General features: G+C 57.0%; 1 protein-coding gene across 1 annotated transcript in view; it reads left to right on the top strand.

The window, feature by feature from the left end:
- Positions 1 to 17,681, top strand: part of LOC121289000 (NACHT, LRR and PYD domains-containing protein 6-like) — a 46,548-nt gene that overhangs the window by 18,354 nt on the left and 10,513 nt on the right. Inside the window, exons 2-4 of the mRNA XM_041207872.1 lie at positions 8,789 to 9,550; positions 9,786 to 11,505; positions 17,615 to 17,681. The exon at positions 17,615 to 17,681 is cut by the window's right edge and continues 20 nt beyond it. Coding sequence (XP_041063806.1) covers positions 8,789 to 9,550; positions 9,786 to 11,505; positions 17,615 to 17,681 — 2,549 coding nt within the window. The remainder of the gene's footprint in view (positions 1 to 8,788; positions 9,551 to 9,785; positions 11,506 to 17,614) is intronic.

Below are 17,681 nucleotides of genomic sequence, written 5' to 3'. Positions count from 1 at the left end.
TGAGGGAGTGCTGCACTGTCAGAGGGTCAGTACTGAGGGAGTGCTGCACTGTCAGAGGGTCAGTACTGAGGGAGTGCTGCACTGTCAGAGGGTCAGTACTGAGGGAGTGCTGCACTGTCAGAGGGTCAGTACTGAGGGAGTGCTGCACTGTCAGAGGGTCAGTACTGAGGGAGTGCTGCACTGTCAGAGGGTCAGTACTGAGGGAGTGCTGCACTGTCAGAGGGTCAGTACTGAGGGAGTGCTGCACTGTCAGAGGGTCAGTACTGAGGGAGTGCTGCACTGTCAGAGGGTCAGTACTGAGGGAGTGCTGCACTGTCAGAGGGTCAGTACTGAGGGAGTGCTGCACTGTCAGAGGGTCAGTACTGAGGGAGTGCTGCACTGTCAGAGGGTCAGTACTGAGGGAGTGCTGCACTGTCAGAGGGTCAGTACTGAGGGAGTGCTGCACTGTCAGAGGGTCAGTACTGAGGGAGTGCTGCACTGTCAGAGGGTCAGTACTGAGGGAGTGCTGCACTGTCAGAGGGTCAGTACTGAGGGAGTGCTGCACTGTCAGAGGGTCAGTACTGAGGGAGTGCTGCACTGTCAGAGGGTCAGTACTGAGGGAGTGCTGCACTGTCAGAGGGTCAGTACTGAGGGAGTGCTGCACTGTCAGAGGGTCAGTACTGAGGGAGTGCTGCACTGTCAGAGGGTCAGTACTGAGGGAGTGCTGCACTGTCAGAGGGTCAGTACTGAGGGAGTGCTGCACTGTCAGAGGGTCAGTACTGAGGGAGTGCTGCACTGTCAGAGGGTCAGTACTGAGGGAGTGCTGCACTGTCAGAGGGTCAGTACTGAGGGAGTGCTGCACTGTCAGAGGGTCAGTACTGAGGGAGTGCTGCACTGTCAGAGGGTCAGTACTGAGGGAGTGCTGCACTGTCAGAGGGTCAGTACTGAGGGAGTGCTGCACTGTCAGAGGGTCAGTACTGAGGGAGTGCTGCACTGTCAGAGGGTCAGTACTGAGGGAGTGCTGCACTGTCAGAGGGTCAGTACTGAGGGAGTGCTGCACTGTCAGAGGGTCAGTACTGAGGGAGTGCTGCACTGTCAGAGGGTCAGTACTGAGGGAGTGCTGCACTGTCAGAGGGTCAGTACTGAGGGAGTGCTGCACTGTCAGAGGGTCAGTACTGAGGGAGTGCTGCACTGTCAGAGGGTCAGTACTGAGGGAGTGCTGCACTGTCAGAGGGTCAGTACTGAGGGAGTGCTGCACTGTCAGAGGGTCAGTACTGAGGGAGTGCTGCACTGTCAGAGGGTCAGTACTGAGGGAGTGCTGCACTGTCAGAGGGTCAGTACTGAGGGAGTGCTGCACTGTCAGAGGGTCAGTACTGAGGGAGTGCTGCACTGTCAGAGGGTCAGTACTGAGGGAGTGCTGCACTGTCAGAGGGTCAGTACTGAGGGAGTGCTGCACTGTCAGAGGGTCAGTACTGAGGGAGTGCTGCACTGTCAGAGGGTCAGTACTGAGGGAGTGCTGCACTGTCAGAGGGTCAGTACTGAGGGAGTGCTGCACTGTCAGAGGGTCAGTACTGAGGGAGTGCTGCACTGTCAGAGGGTCAGTACTGAGGGAGTGCTGCACTGTCAGAGGGTCAGTACTGAGGGAGTGCTGCACTGTCAGAGGGTCAGTACTGAGGGAGTGCTGCACTGTCAGAGGGTCAGTACTGAGGGAGTGCTGCACTGTCAGAGGGTCAGTACTGAGGGAGTGCTGCACTGTCAGAGGGTCAGTACTGAGGGAGTGCTGCACTGTCAGAGGGTCAGTACTGAGGGAGTGCTGCACTGTCAGAGGGTCAGTACTGAGGGAGTGCTGCACTGTCAGAGGGTCAGTACTGAGGGAGTGCTGCACTGTCAGAGGGTCAGTACTGAGGGAGTGCTGCACTGTCAGAGGGTCAGTACTGAGGGAGTGCTGCACTGTCAGAGGGTCAGTACTGAGGGAGTGCTGCACTGTCAGAGGGTCAGTACTGAGGGAGTGCTGCACTGTCAGAGGGTCAGTACTGAGGGAGTGCTGCACTGTCAGAGGGTCAGTACTGAGGGAGTGCTGCACTGTCAGAGGGTCAGTACTGAGGGAGTGCTGCACTGTCAGAGGGTCAGTACTGAGGGAGTGCTGCACTGTCAGAGGGTCAGTACTGAGGGAGTGCTGCACTGTCAGAGGGTCAGTACTGAGGGAGTGCTGCACTGTCAGAGGGTCAGTACTGAGGGAGTGCTGCACTGTCAGAGGGTCAGTACTGAGGGAGTGCTGCACTGTCAGAGGGTCAGTACTGAGGGAGTGCTGCACTGTCAGAGGGTCAGTACTGAGGGAGTGCTGCACTGTCAGAGGGTCAGTACTGAGGGAGTGCTGCACTGTCAGAGGGTCAGTACTGAGGGAGTGCTGCACTGTCAGAGGGTCAGTACTGAGGGAGTGCTGCACTGTCAGAGGTTCAGTACTGAGGGAGTGCTGCACTGTCAGAGGGTCAGTACTGAGGGAGTGCTGCACTGTCAGAGGGTCAGTACTGAGGGAGTGCTGCACTGTCAGAGGGTCAGTACTGAGGGAGTGCTGCACTGTCAGAGGGTCAGTACTGAGGGAGTGCTGCACTGTCAGAGGGTCAGTACTGAGGGAGTGCTGCACTGTCAGAGGGTCAGTACTGAGGGAGTGCTGCAGTGTCAGAGGGTCAGTACTGAGGGAGTGCTGCACTGTCGGAGGGTCAGTACTGAGGGAGTGCTGCACTGTCAGAGGGTCAGTACTGAGGGAGTGCCGAATCATCAGAGGGTCAGTACTGAGGGAGTGCTGCAGTGTCAGAGGGTCAGTACTGAGGGAGTGCTGCACTGTCAGAGGGTCAGTACTGAGGGAGTGCTGCAGTGTCAGAGGGTCAGTACTGAGGGAGTGCTGCACTGTCAGAGGGTCAGTACTGAGGGAGTGCTGCACTGTCAGAGGGTCAGTACTGAGGGAGTGCTGCACTGTCAGAGGGTCAGTACTGAGGGAGTGCTGCACTGTCAGAGGGTCAGTACTGAGGGACAGCCGAATCATCGGAGGTTCAGTACTGAGGGAGCGCTGCACTGTCAGAGGGTCAGTACTGAGGGAGTGCTGCACTGTCAGAGGGTCAGTACTGATGGAGTGCTGCACTGTCGGAGGGTCAGTATTGAGGGAGTGCTGCACTGTCAGAGCGTCAGTACTGAGGGAGTGCTGCACTGTCAGAGGGTCAGTGCTGAGGGAATGCTACACTGTCAGAGGGTCAGTACTGAGGGAGTGCTGCACTGTCAGAGGGTCAGTACTGAGGGAGTGCTGCACTGTCAGAGGGTCAGTACTGAAGGAGTTCCGCACTGTCAGAGGGTCAGTACTGAGGGAGTGCTACACTGTCAGAGGGTCAGTACTGAGGGAGTACCGCACTGTCAGAGGGTCAGTACTGAGGGAGTGCTGCAGTGTCAGAGGGTCAGTACTGAGTGAGTTCTGCACTGTCGGAGGGTCAGTATTCAGGGAGCGCGGCAGTGTCAGAGGGTCAGTACTGAGGGTGCGCTGCAGTGTCAGAGGGTCAGTACTGTGGGAGTGCTGCACTGTCGGAGGGTCAGTACTGAGGGAGTGCTACACTGTCAGAAGGTCAGTACTGAGGGAGTGCCGCAACATCAGAGGGTCAGTACTGAAGGAAAGCAGCACTGTCGGAGGGTCAGTACTGAGGGAGTGCTGCACTGTCAGAGGGTCAGTACTGAGGGAGCGCTACAGTGTCAGAGGGTCAGTACTGAGGGAGTGCTGCAGTGTCAGAGGGTCAGTACTGAGGGAGTGCTGCACTGTCAGACGGTCAGTACTGAGGGAGTGCCGCTCCGTCAGAGGGTCAGTACTGAGGGAGTGCTGCACTGTCAGAGGCTCAGTGCTGAGGGAGTGCTGCCCTGTCAGAGGGGCAGTACTGAGGGAGTGCTGCACTGTCAGAGGGTCAGTACTGAGGGAGTGCTGCACTGTCAGAGGGTCAGTACTGAGGGAGTGCTGCACTGTCAGAGGGTCAGTACTGAGGGAGTGCTGCACTGTCAGAGGGTCAGTACTGAGGGAGTGCTGCACTGTCAGAGGGTCAGTACTGAGGGAGTGCCGAATCATCGGAGGGTCAGTACTGAGGGAGTGCTGCACTGTCAGAGGGTCAGTACTGAGGGAGTGCCGCACTGTCAGAGGGTCAGTACTGAGGGAGTGCAGCACTGTCAGAGGGTCAGTACTGAGGGAGTGCTGCACTGTCAGAGGGTCAGTACTGAGGGAGTGCTGCACTGTCAGAGGGTCAGTACTGAGGGAGTGCTGCACTGTCAGAGGGTCAGTACTGAGGGAGTGCCGCACTGTCAGAGGGTCAGTACTGAGGGAGTGCTGAACTGTCGGAGGGTATGTATTGAGTGAGTGCTGCACTGTCAGAGCGTCAGTACTGAGGGAGTGCTGCACTGTCAGAGGTTCAGTGCTGAGGGAATGCTACACTGTCAGAGGGTCAGTACTGAGGGAGTGCTGCACTGTCAGAGGGTCAGTACTGAGGGAGTGCTGCACTGTCAGAGGGTCAGTACTGAGGGAGTGCCGCACTGTCAGAGGGTCAGTACTGAGGGAGTGCTGCACTGTCAGAGGGTCAGTACTGAGGGAGTACCGCACTGTCAGAGGGTCAGTACTGAGGGAGTGCTGCAGTGTCAGAGGGTCAGTACTGAGGGAGTGCCGCACTGTCAGAGGGTCAGTACTGAGGGAGTGCTGCAGTGTCAGAGGGTCAGTACTGAGGGAGTGCTGCAGTGTCAGAGGGTCAGTACTGAGGGATTGCTGCACTGTCGGAGGGTCAGTACTGAGGGAGTGCTGCACTGTCAGAGGGTCAGTACTGAGGGAGTGCCGAATCATCGGAGGGTCAGTACTGAGGGAGTGCTGCAGTGTCAGAGGGTCAGTACTGAGGGATTGCTGCACTGTCAGAGGGTCAGTACTGAGGGAGTGCTGCAGTGTCAGAGGGTCAGTACTGAGGGAGTGCTGCAGTGTCAGAGGGTCAGTACTGAGGGAGTGCTGCACTGTCAGAGGGTCAGTACTGAGGGAGTGCCGCACTGTCGGAGGGTCAGTACTGAGGGAGTGCTGCACTGTCAGAGGCTCAGTGCTGAGGGAGTGCTGCCCTGTCAGAGGGGCAGTACTGAGGGAGTGCTGCACTGTCAGAGGGTCAGTACTGAGGGAGTGCTGCACTGTCAGAGGGTCAGTACTGAGGGAGTGCTGCACTGTCAGAGGGTCAGTACTGAGGGAGTGCTGCACTGTCAGAGGGTCAGTACTGAGGGAGTGCTGCACTGTCAGAGGGTCAGTACTGAGGGAGTGCCGAATCATCGGAGGGTCAGTACTGAGGGAGTGCCGCACTGTCAGAGGGTCAGTACTGAGGGAGTGCTGCACTGTCAGAGGGTCAGTACTGATGGAGTGCTGCACTGTCGGAGGGTCAGTATTGAGGGAGTGCTGCACTGTCAGAGCGTCAGTACTGAGGGAGTGCTGCACTGTCAGAGGTTCAGTGCTGAGGGAATGCTACACTGTCAGAGGGTCAGTACTGAGGGAGTGCTGCACTGTCAGAGGGTCAGTACTGAGGGAGTGCTGCACTGTCAGAGGGTCAGTACTGAGGGAGTGCCGCACTGTCAGAGGGTCAGTACTGAGGGAGTGCTGCAATGTCAGAGGGTCAGTACTGAGGGAGTGCTGCACTGTCAGAGGGTCATTACTGAGGGAGTGCTGCAATGTCAGAGGGTCAGTACTGAAGGAGTTCCGCACTGTCAGAGGGTCAGTACTGAGGGAGTGCTGCAGTGTCAGGGGGTCAGTACTGAGGGAGTACTGCAATTTCAAAGGGTCAGTACTGTGGGAGTGCTGCACTGTTGGAGGGTCAGTACTGAGGGAAGGCTACATTGTCAGAGGGTCAGTACTGAGGGAGTGCCGAATCATCGGAGGGTCAGTACTGAGGGAGTGCTGCAGTGTCAGAGGGTCAGTACTGAGGGAGTGCTGCACTGTCAGAGGGACAGTACTGAGGGAGTGCTGCAGTGTCAGAGGGTCAGTACTGAGGGAGTGCTGGAGTGTCAGAGGGTCAGTACTGAGGGAGTGCTGCACTGTCAGAGGGTCAGTACTGAGGGAGCGCAGCACTGTCGGAGGGTCAGTACTGAGGGAGTGCTGCACTGTCAGAGGCTCAGTGCTGAGGGAGTGCTGCCCTGTCAGAGGGGCAGTACTGAGGGAGTGCTGCACTGTCAGAGGGTCAGTACTGAGGGAGTGCTGCACTGTCAGAGGGTCAGTACTGAGGGAGTGCTGCACTGTCAGAGGGTCAGTACTGAGGGAGTGCTGCACTGTCAGAGGGTCAGTACTGAGGGAGTACCGCACTGTCAGAGGGTCAGTACTGAGGGAGTGCTGCAGTGTCAGAGGGTCAGTACTGAGGGAGTGCCGCACTGTCAGAGGGTCAGTACTGAGGGAGTGCTGCAGTGTCAGGGGGTCAGTACTGAGGGAGTACTGCACTTTCAGAGGGTCAGTACTGTGGGAGTGCTGCACTGTCGGAGGGTCAGTACTGAGGGAGTGCTGCACTGTCAAAGGGTCAGTACTGAGGGAGTGCCGAATCATCGGAGGGTCAGTACTGAGGGAGTGCTGCAGTGTCAGAGGGTCAGTACTGAGGGAGTGCTGCACTGTCAGAGGGTCAGTACTGAGGGAGTGCTGCAGTGTCAGAGGGTCAGTACTGACGAAGTGCTGCAGTGTCAGAGGGTCAGTACTGAGGGAGTGCTGCCCTGTCAGAGGGTCAGTACTGAGGGAGTGCTGCACTGTCAGAGGGTCAGTACTGAGGGAGTGCTGCACTGTCAGAGGGTCAGTACTGAGGGAGTGCTGCACTGTCAGAGGGTCAGTACTGAGGGAGTGCTGCACTGTCAGAGGGTCAGTACTGAGGGAGTGCTGCACTGTCAGAGGGTCAGTACTGAGTGAGTGCCGAATCATCGGAGGGTCAGTACTGAGGGAGTGCTCCACTGTCAGAGGGTCAGTACTGAGGGAGTGCTGCACTGTCAGAGGGTCAGTACTGATGGAGTGCTGCACTGTCGGAGGGTCAGTATTGAGGGAGTGCTGAACTGTCAGAGTGTCAGTACTGAGGGAGTGCTGCACTGTCAGAGGGTCAGTACTGAGGGAGTGCTGCACGGTCAGAGGTTGAGTACTGAGGGAATGCCGCACTGTCAGAGGGTCAGTACTGAGGGAGTGCTGCACTGTCAGAGGGTCAGTACTGAGGGAGTGCTGCACTGTCAGAGGGTCAGTATTGAGGGAGTGCCGAATCATCGGAGGGTCAGTACTGAGGGAGTGCCGCACTGTCAGAGGGTCAGTACTGAGGGAGTGCTGCACTGTCAGAGGGTCAGTACTGATGGAGTGCTGCACTGTCGGAGGGTCAGTATTGAGGGAGTGCTGCACTGTCAGAGCGTCAGTACTGAGGGAGTGCTGCACTGTCAGAGGTTCAGTGCTGAGGGAATGCTACACTGTCAGAGGGTCAGTACTGAGGGAGTGCTGCACTGTCAGAGGGTCAGTACTGAGGGAGTGCTGCACTGTCAGAGGGTCAGTACTGAGGGACTGCCGCACTGTCAGAGGGTCAGTACTGAGGGAGTGCTGCACTGTCAGAGGGTCAGTACTGAGGGAGTGCTGCACTGTCAGAGGGTCAGTACTGAGGGAGTGCTGCAGTGTCAGAGGGTCAGTACTGAGGGAGTGCTGCAGTGTCAGAGGGTCAGTACTGAGGGAGTGCTGCACTGTCAGAGGGTCAGTACTGAGGGAGTGCCGCACTGTCGGAAGGTCAGTACTGAGGGAGTGCTGCACTGTCAGAGGCTCAGTGCTGAGGGAGTGCTGCCCTGTCAGAGGGGCAGTACTGAGGGAGTGCTGCACTGTCAGAGGGTCAGTACTGAGGGAGTGCTGCACTGTCAGAGGGTCAGTACTGAGGGAGTGCTGCACTGTCAGAGGGTCAGTACTGATGGAGTGCTGCACTGTCGGAGGGTCAGTATTGAGGGAGTGCTGCACTGTCAGAGCGTCAGTACTGAGGGAGTGCTGCACTGTCAGAGGTTCAGTACTGAGGGAATGCTACACTGTCAGAGGGTCAGTACTGAGGGAGTGCTGCACTGTCAGAGGGTCAGTACTGAGGGAGTGCCGCACTGTCAGAGGGTCAGTACTGAGGGAGTGCTGCACTGTCAGAGGGTCAGTACTGAGGGAGTACCGCACTGTCAGATGGTCAGTACTGAGGGAGTGCTGCAGTGTCAGAGGGTCAGTGCTGAGGGAGTGCCGCACTGTCAGAGGGTCAGTACTGAGGGAGTGCTGCAGTGTCAGAGGGTCAGTACTGAGGGAGTGCTGCACTGTCGGAGGGTCAGTACTGAGGGAGTGCTGCACTGTCAGAGGGTCAGTACTGAGGGAGTGCCGAATCATCGGAGGGTCAGTACTGAGGGAGTGCTGCAGTGTCAGAGGGTCAGTACTGAGGGAGTGCTGCAGTGTCAGAGGGTCAGTACTGAGGGAGTGCTGCACTGTCAGAGGGTCAGTACTGAGGGAGTGCCGCACTGTCAGAGGGTCAGTACTGAGGGAGCGCTGTCCTGTCAGAGGGTCAGTACTGAGTGAGTGCCGCACTGTCAGAGGGTCAGTACTGAGGGAGTGCTGCACTGTCAGAGGGTCAGTACTGAGGGAGTGCTGCACTGTCAGAGGGTCAGTAGAGGGTCAGAGAGAGAGAGACAGGCGGGTAGTGCCCGAGTTACCCCCTGTCATCGTATCCCGCTCGCTCGCCGCTTTTCTGTCTCGGACACCGGTGAGGGAGTCGGCTGCAGCAGGAGCCCCATTCCCTGGTACCCTGGGCAGTGACCTGTGACCCCAGCGAGCAGTCAGCGCCTGTGTTGACCTGTGACCGCAGAGAGTGGTCAGTGCCTCTGGTGTCCTGTGACCCCAGCGAGCGGTCAGCGCCTGCAGTGACCTGTGACCCCAGCGAGCGGTCAGCGCCTGCAGTGACCTGTGACCCCAGCGAGCGGTCAGCGCCTGCAGTGACCTGTGACCCCAGCGAGCGGTCAGCGCCTGCGGTGACCTGTGACCGCAGAGAGTGGTCAGTGCCTCTGGTGTCCTGTGACCCCAGCGAGCGGTCAGCGCCTGCGGTGACCTGTGACCCCAGCGAGCGGTCAGCGCCTGTGTTGACCTGTGACCGCAGAGAGTGGTCAGTGCCTCTGGTGTCCTGTGACCCCAGCGAGCGGTCAGCGCCTGCGGTGACCTGTGACCCCAGCGAGCGTTCAGCGCCTGCGGTGTCCTGTGACCCCAGCGAGCGGTCAGCGCCTGCGGTGTCCTGTGACCCCAGCGAGCGGTCAGCGCCTCTGGTGTCCTGTGACCCCAGCGAGCGGTCAGCGCCTGCGGTGACCTGTGACCCCAGCAAGCGGTCAGTGCCTCTGGTGTCCTGTGACCCCAGCGAGCAGTCAGCGCCTGCGGTGACCTGTGACCCCAGCAAGCGGTCAGCGCCTGCGGTGACCTGTGACCCCAGCGAGCGGTCCGCGCCTTCGGTGACCTGTGACCCCAGCAAGCGGTCAGCGCCTGCGGTGACCTGTGACCCCAGCGAGCGGTCGGTGCCTCTGGTGACCTGTGACCCCAGCGAGCGGTCAGTGCCTGTTGCGGGGGTGGGGGAGGGGGGGGCAGGGAGGGGGGAGCCGTCCTCCAAGTAAGGATTCGGCCAAGGTGACCAGGAGCGGGCGGGGGGAGAGGTGGGGGGAGGCAGTGGGATGGGGAGGGTTGGGGGGGTGTTGAGGGGGAGAGTGAAGCATTGCCCTGATCCTGTGCCCTTTGACATTTCACCCCCCGCCCCCCGTCCCCCCTGTAGCCTGCCAGGCGGAGCTGAAACGCTGGGTGACCGAGTGGACGTCGCGGATTGACCAGCACAAGGTGCCGTGGGGGAGGAGGAAGTCCAGGAGGGCAGTCCGACTGGAGGACCGCTACACCGAGCTGATCGTGGTGACCACCCACCGGCTGGGCGGCAGCCGCTACAACGAGATGGTGGACGCGGCCAACATCCACGAGAGCCTCTCCTCCCAGCCGTCCGGCGGGCCCGGCTCTTCCAGGCCCCTGCGGGCCGAGCACCTCTTCCGGCGGAGCTACTCCGGCCCCCGGCTGGGCCCGGCCCCCCTGGTGGTGGCGGTGTCCGGGGTCCCCGGCATCGGCAAGACCACCATGGTGCAGAAGCTGCTCCACGACTGGGCCGCCGGCAAGGTCTGCCGCCAGTTCTCCTTCGTCTTCCACTACCAGTTCCGCGAGCTGAACCTGCTGGGAGGGGAGCGCAGTCTGGTGGGCCTCATCGTCGGCCGGCACCCCTTCCTGGAGTCCTCGGTGCACCGGATCCTCCGGCAGCCGGAGGAGGTCCTCTTCATCCTGGACGGGCTGGACGAGAGCCGGGAGGAGCTGGACTTTGCCTCTCGGTGCTGCCACCCCGAGGGGATGCACCCCGTCCCTGCTCTGGTGGCTGGGCTGGTCAGCCAACAGCTGCTGAGGGGCTGCTCGGTGCTGGTGACCAGCCGGCCCGGCTCTCTCAAGACCCTGGAACCCGCCGGCCTCCAGGCCCACGCCGAGGTCCTGGGCTTTCTCGGCCCGCAGCGGCGCCGCTACTTCGAGAAGTTCTACGGCCAGCGGGCAGAAGGCCCGAGGGTCTACCGGCACGTCAGGGGTCATGGGGTCCTCTACACCCTCTGTTTCAACCCCTCCTACTGCTGGATCCTCTGCTCGGCCCTGGAGGGTCAGTTTACCCGCAGAAGGGGCGGGGCAGAGTGTCGGCCCCCTCCCCGGACCGTCACCCAGCTCTTCGGCCTCTTCCTGGCCAACCTGCTGACCAACCACGCCCGCCACACCCCCCACCTGAAGCGAGCCGTCCTCAGGGTTGGCCGCTTGGCCTACGCCGGGGTCAAGGGTCGGCGGCTGGTCTTCTACCAGCCGGAGCTGAGGGAGCACGGCCTGGGCTCCTCCCCCTTCCTCTCGGGCTTCCTGACCGAGTTCCTGGAGCGGGACGCCGCCTCGGCCCAGGCGGCCTTCAGCTTCCTCCACCTGACCGTCCAGGAGTTCCTGGCCGCCCTCCGCTTCTTCCTGGGCGGTAGGCCGGAGGAGCTGAGCTGGGCCCTGGGGGAGGCTGCGGCCTGCCCCGACGGGCGCTACGAGGTCTTCTCCCGCTTCCTGGCCGGACTGGCCAATCCGGCCAACACCCACGCCCTGGACGGACCCCTGGGAGGCCTGTCGCGCAGGCCTTGCTCGCTGGTGCTGGACTGGCTGCTGGAGGGGACCCGGGCCTCGGCGGAGACGGGGGACAAGAGGGCCCTGCTCCAGGCCCTCCACCGGCTCTTCGAGGCCCAGCACAGGGGCCTGGTCCAGCGCTCGCTGGGCCGCGGCGCCCGCCTCGACCTCGCCGCCCAGCGCCTCAACCCTGTCGACTGCTCAGCCCTGGCCTACGCCCTCGGGTGCCTGGATCGGGCCCAATGCCTGGACGTCAGCTCCTCCATCGCCCAGCCGGAAGGGCTCGACCGGCTCCTCCCCCACCTCCGCAAGTGCAAGGAGATCAGGTAAGGGCGCCACCAACCGCAGCAGGCCCTCCGGCCCAGCCCCTGCCCCCTCGAAGAAGCTAACGGATTAACCCCCACCCCTCCCCCCGCTGGCGCCGGCCCTCTTCCCGCTCTTCCCCCACCGGCCACAACACCCCCCCGCCCCCCCCACTCCTCCTCCAAGTAGCGAGTCAATTCCTCCTGTGGAATGGGAGGATGGTATCTCACCGGCCCCATCGAAGTGGTTCAGGAGGTAACAAGGAGGAGGGTCGATGAGGGTAGTGTGGTAGATGTAGGCTACATGGGCTTGAGTAAAGCCTTTTCCGATTTCTTCACGAGATGTGGCCGAACCAGCGTTGGCCGCCCGTCCCTAATTGCCCCTCGAGAAGGTGGTGGTGAGCTGCCTTCTTGAGCCGCTGCGTCCGCCTGTGGGGTAGGTACACCCACGGCGCTGTTAGGCAGGGAGTTCCAGGATTTTGTCCGTGTGGGGTAGGTACACCCACGGTGCTGTTAGGGAGGGAGTTCCAGGATTTTGTCCCGTGTGGTGTAGGTACACCCACGGCGCTGTTAGGGAGGGAGTTCCAGGATTTTGTCCGTGTGGTGTAGGTACACCCACGGCGCTGTTAGGGAGGGAATTCCAGGATTGTGTCCGTGTGGGGTAGGTACACCCACGGCGCTGTTAGGGAGGGAATTCCAGGATTGTGTCCGTGTGGGGTAGGTACACCCACGGCGCTGTTAGGGAGGGAGTTCCAGGATTGTGTCCGTGTGGTGTAGGTACACCCACGACGCTGTTAGGGAGGGAGTTCCAGGATTTTGTCCGTGTGGTGTAGGTACACCCACGGCGCTGTTAGGGAGGGAGTTCCAGGATTTTGTCCTGTGTGGTGTAGGTACACCCACGGCGCTGTTAGGGAGGGAGTTCCAGGATTTTGTCGCGTGTGGGGTAGGTACACCCACTGCGCTGTTAGGGAGGGAGTTCCAGGATTTTGTCCGTGTGGTGTAGGTACACCCACGGCGCTGTTAGGGAGGGAGTTCCAGGATTTTGTCCGTGTGGTGTAGGTACACCCACGGTGCTGTTAGGGAGGGAGTTCCAGGATTTTGACCCAGTGACAGTGAAGGAACAGCCGATAGATTTCGAAATCAGGATGGCAAGCAGATTAAGAATGTAAACAATAGGAGAAGGAGTAGTCCATTCAGCCCTTCGATCCTTGCCCAATATTCAATGAGATCATGGCTGGTCTACTTCAGCAGCACTAACTTGCACTACCCCCGTCTCCCTGGATGTTTTTTATATCTATCGATCTCGGTCTTTAATGCTCAATGATTGAGATTCCACAGTCCTCTGGGGAGTTTTCTTCACCCTCTGAGTGAAGAAGTTTCTCCTCATCTCAGTCCTAAATGGTCTACCCCGTATCCTGAGACTGTGACCCCTTGTTCTAGACCCCCCCCCAGCCAGAGGAAACATCCTCCCTGCGTCCAGTCTGTCCATCCCTGCGTCCAGTCTGTCCATCCCTGCATCCAGTCTGTCCATCCCTGCGTCCTGCCTGTCCATCCCTGCGTCCAGTCGGTCCATCCCTGCGTCCAGTCTGTCCATCCCTGCGTCCAGTCTCTCCATCCCAGTCAGAATTTTATATGTTTCAATGAGATCCCCTCTCATTCTTCTAAACTCCAGTGAATACAGGCCTAGTCAGCCCAATCTCTCCTCACTCGACAATCCCTCCATCCCAGGACTCAGCCTGGTGAACCTTCACTGCTCTCCCTCTGTGTCAAGTCTATCCTTTCTTAGGTAAGGAGACCAAAACTGCACACAACACTCCAGGTGTGGTCTCACCAAGGCTCTGTACAGCTGCAGTAAGACATCCTTGCTCCTGTACTCAAGTCCTCTCACAATGAAGGCCAACATAGCATTTACCTTGCTAACTGCTTGGTGCAGCTACACGCCTGCTGTCAGTGACTGGTGTACAAGGACACCCAGCTCCCTTTGTACACCAAATTTCACAATCTATCACCATTTAAATAATACTCGGCCATTCTGTTTTTCCTATCAAAGTAGATAACTTCCCTCTTATCCACGTTATACTGCATCTGCCATGTATTTGCCCACTCACTCCACCTGTCTAAGTCCCCTTGAAGCCTCTTAACACCCCCCTCATCGCTCACATTCCCACCTCATTTCATGTTGTCAGCAAACTTGGAAATATTACATCTGGTGCCCACATCCAAATCATTGATATAGATTGTGAATAGCTGGGGCCCGAGCCCTGATCCCTGCGGTACCCCACTAGTCACTGCCTGTTACTCCGAAAAAGACCCATTTATTCCTACTCTCAGCTTTCCGTTCGTTACCCCAATCCTCAATCCATGCCAGTATATTCCCCCAATCCCACCTGCTCTAATTTGCTGAATAACATCTTATGTGGGACCTTATCGAAAGCTTTCCGAAAATCTAAATATACCACATCTACTGGCTCCCCCTTATCTATCCTGCTAGTTACATTCTCAAACTCCAACAGGTTTGCTAAACATGATTTCCCTTTCATAAACTCATGTTTGACTCTGCCTAATCCCACCATTATTTGCTGAGTGTCCTGTTATCACATCCTTGATTATAGAGTCTAGCATTTTCCCCACTACTGGTGTCAGACTAACAGGTCTGTAACTCCCCATTTTCCCTCTCCTTCCTTTCTTAAAGAGCGGGATTACATTTCCCACCTTCCAATCTACAGGAAGCATTCCAGAGTCTACAGAATTTTGAAAGATGGTCATCAATGCGTCTACAATCTCTGCAGCTGCTTCTTTCAACACTCTGAGGTGTAGATGGTCAGATCCAGGGGATTTATCTACTTTCAATCCCTTTAATTTCTCTCATACTGTTTTATTTTTAATAATATCAGTATCATGCAGTTCCTCATTTACACTAGCCCCTTGGTTCTCCATTATTCCTGGAACCATTATAGTATTGTCCCCATGAAGACTGACACAAAGCACTTGTTTAGTTTCTCTGCCATTTCTTTATTCCCCATTAATAAACTCTCCATTGCCGATAAACACCAGTGTTTACCCCCCCTTGCCCTTTCTTCGTTCCACGTTAACTGGTTCCACATTTTGACCTTTAGATCTGAGCTCATGTCTCGCTGCAGCACTAACGGCCCTCTTAAGTTAACGGAGCTACCCCACCACCTTTTCCCCCAGCTTCCTGTTGTTCCTGGATGCCACATACCCTTGGATATCCAGATTTGGTCTCCTTGTAGTCACATCTCTCAAATGGCTATCGGATCAAGCGTATGAATCGCTTGCTCAAGTAGAAATTCACCTGTTTTCTTGCAAGTGCTGTGGGCATTCAGACCCTTAGTTCAGTTTCTCTTACTATTTCTATAAACTGTGGCCCTACCTGCCGGCAACCTCTTAAGTTTGTGATCACTGTCCCTCCCAGAAGCCATAATCGGATTATCGTTTTGCCGTTATTTCCACTTTGACCAGTTGCCTTCTCATTTTCCATTAACTTGCTCAATCTTCCTCTCCATGTTCCTTTCCTGACCGCTCACTTCCTTTAACGCCCTCTCTACTTCCCTAGTTACACCACTCACTGGAGCACTGGTCCCAGCAACAGTTCAGAGGAAATCCTTCCCAACAGCGCAGTGCACCCCCCACCCCACCCCCCCACGTTCCCCAGTACCGGTGCCAGGACTCCACAGACCCCAGCTCAGTTCTCCCCACACCGGTCTCTGCACCGAGCCTTCATCTCCCTAACCCAATTTACCCAAATGCCAATTTGCACGTGGCTCAGGTAATATCCCAGGGATTATTACCTTTGAGGCTCTGCTTTTTAATTTAGTACCTGGCCCCTCATACTCCCTCGGAGGGGAACTTCCAGGTGGTGGTGTTCCCCATGTATCTGCTGCCCTTGTCCTTCTAGATGGTGGTGGTCGTGGGTTTGGAAGGTGCTGTCGAAGGAGCCTTGGTGAGTTGCTGCAGTGCATCTTGTAGATGGTGCACACGCTGCTGCTACTGTGCGTCGGTGGTGGAGGGAGTGAATGTTTGTGGATGGGGGGCCGATCAAGCGGGGCTGCTTTGTCCTGGACGGTGTCGAGCTTCTTGAGTGTTGTGGGAGCTGCACTCATCCAGGCAAGTGGGGAGTATCCCATCACACTCCTGCCTTGTGCCTTGTAGATGGTGGACAGGCTTTGGGGGAGTCAGGAGGTGAGTTACTGTCCGCAGGATTCCCAGCCTCTGACCTGCTCTTGCAGCCACACTGGTCCAGTTCAATGTCTGGTCAATGGTAACCCCCAGGATGTTGACAGTGACTCAGTCCCACGTGACAGACCGAATAGAAAATTAAACACCTATGGGATCCAAGGGAGAGAGACAAAGCGGGTCCAAACTGCTCAGTGACAGGAAGCGCTGAGTAATATTCAGCGGGTATTTTAGTGAAAGCAAGGCCGTGGTGTTCCACAGGCCTCAGGACTGGCTCCTTCTCTGTCCGTGGTACCTATCAGTGGGTCAGAATGAAATGCATCAGCTGTGACCGTAAAACAGGCTGTGTGGTTGAGAGTGAGAGAGAAGGCTGTAGGCTGACAGGAGGGATGTCAGTGGATAGAAAGACATGCGCTAATTCAGTTCAGAGGAACAAACGAGGCAAGGGAACGTACAATAACCGTTAGCAGTCAGAAAGCGGAGAGGAACCTTGTGAGACCCGAGCATACAGGGACTGGACAGGGAGATAAGGTGATTCAGGAAGCAGAATTTCATTCAGATCATGAGAGCAGAAAGCTTACACCAAGCAGGAAAATACTAGTTAGGCCATCAGTGTGTTCCAGATCAACCAAAATCCCTAATAAAAGATCACCCCCCTTGACTCTTAACTCACCCATCGAAGACCATCCCTCTAATCCCCTAACTCTCCCATCGAAGACCATCCCTCTAATCCCCTAACTCCCCCATCAAAGTCCATATGTCTAATCCCCTAACTCTCCCATCGAAGACCATCCCTCTAATCCCCTAACTCTCCCATCGAAGACCATCCCTCTAATCCCCTAACTCTCCCATCGAAGACCATCCCTCTAACCCCCTAACTCTCCCCTCAAAGACCATCCCTCTAACCCCCTAACTCCCCCATCGAAGTCCATCCCTCTAACCCCCTAACTCACCCATCAAAGACCATCTCTCTAATCTCCTAACTCTCCCATCGAAGACCATCCCTCTAATCCCCTAACTCTCACATCAAAGTCCATATGTCTAACCCCCTAACTCACCCATCGAAGACCATCTCTCTAATCCCCTAACTCTCCCATCGAAGTCCATCCCTCTAACCCCCTAACTCACCCATCGAAGACCATCTCTCTAATCTCCTAACACTCCCATCGAAGACCATCCCTCTAATCCCCTAACTCTCCCATCGAAGACCATCCCTCTAATCCCCTAACTCCCCCATCAAAGTCCATATGTCTAATCCCCTAACTCTCCCATCGAAGACCATCCCTCTAATCCCCTAACTCTCCCATCGAAGACCATCCCTCTAATCTCCTAACTCTCCCATCGAAGACCATCCCTCTAATCCCCTAACTCTCCCCTCAAAGACCATCCCTCTAACCCCCTAACTCCCCCATCGAAGTCCATCCCTCTAACCCCCTAACTCACCCATCAAAGACCATCTCTCTAATCTCCTAACTCTCCCATCGAAGACCATCCCTCTAATCCCCTAACTCTCACATCAAAGTCCATATGTCTAACCCCCTAACTCACCCATCGAAGACCATCTCTCTAATCTCCTAACTCCCCCATCGAAGTCCATCCCTCTAACCCCCTAACTCACCCATCGAAGACCATCTCTCTAATCTCCTAACACTCCCATCGAAGACCATCCCTCTAATCCCCTAACTCTCCCATCGAAGACCATCCCTCTAATCCCCTAACTCTCCCATCGAAGACCATCCCTCTAATCCCCTAACTCTCCCATCGAAGACCATCCCTCTAATCCCCTAACTCTCCCATCAAAGACCATCACTCTAATCCCCTAACTCTCCCATCGAAAACCATTCCTCTAGTCCCCTACTGCCTCTTCAAATGCCGAGGTCTCAATTCCCATTCCATGTTCTTGCATAACCTGTGTCTGATTGAACACCATCTTCTCTAGGCTCGATAACAATAACCTGGGAGATGTGGGAATGCAGAAACTCTGTGCGGAACTGAGGATACCAGGA

The sequence above is a fragment of the Carcharodon carcharias genome, chromosome 2 (genome assembly GCF_017639515.1).
Source record: "Carcharodon carcharias isolate sCarCar2 chromosome 2, sCarCar2.pri, whole genome shotgun sequence".
Lineage (NCBI taxonomy): Eukaryota > Metazoa > Chordata > Chondrichthyes > Lamniformes > Lamnidae > Carcharodon > Carcharodon carcharias.
This window is presented reverse-complemented; position numbering and strand designations above follow the sequence as displayed.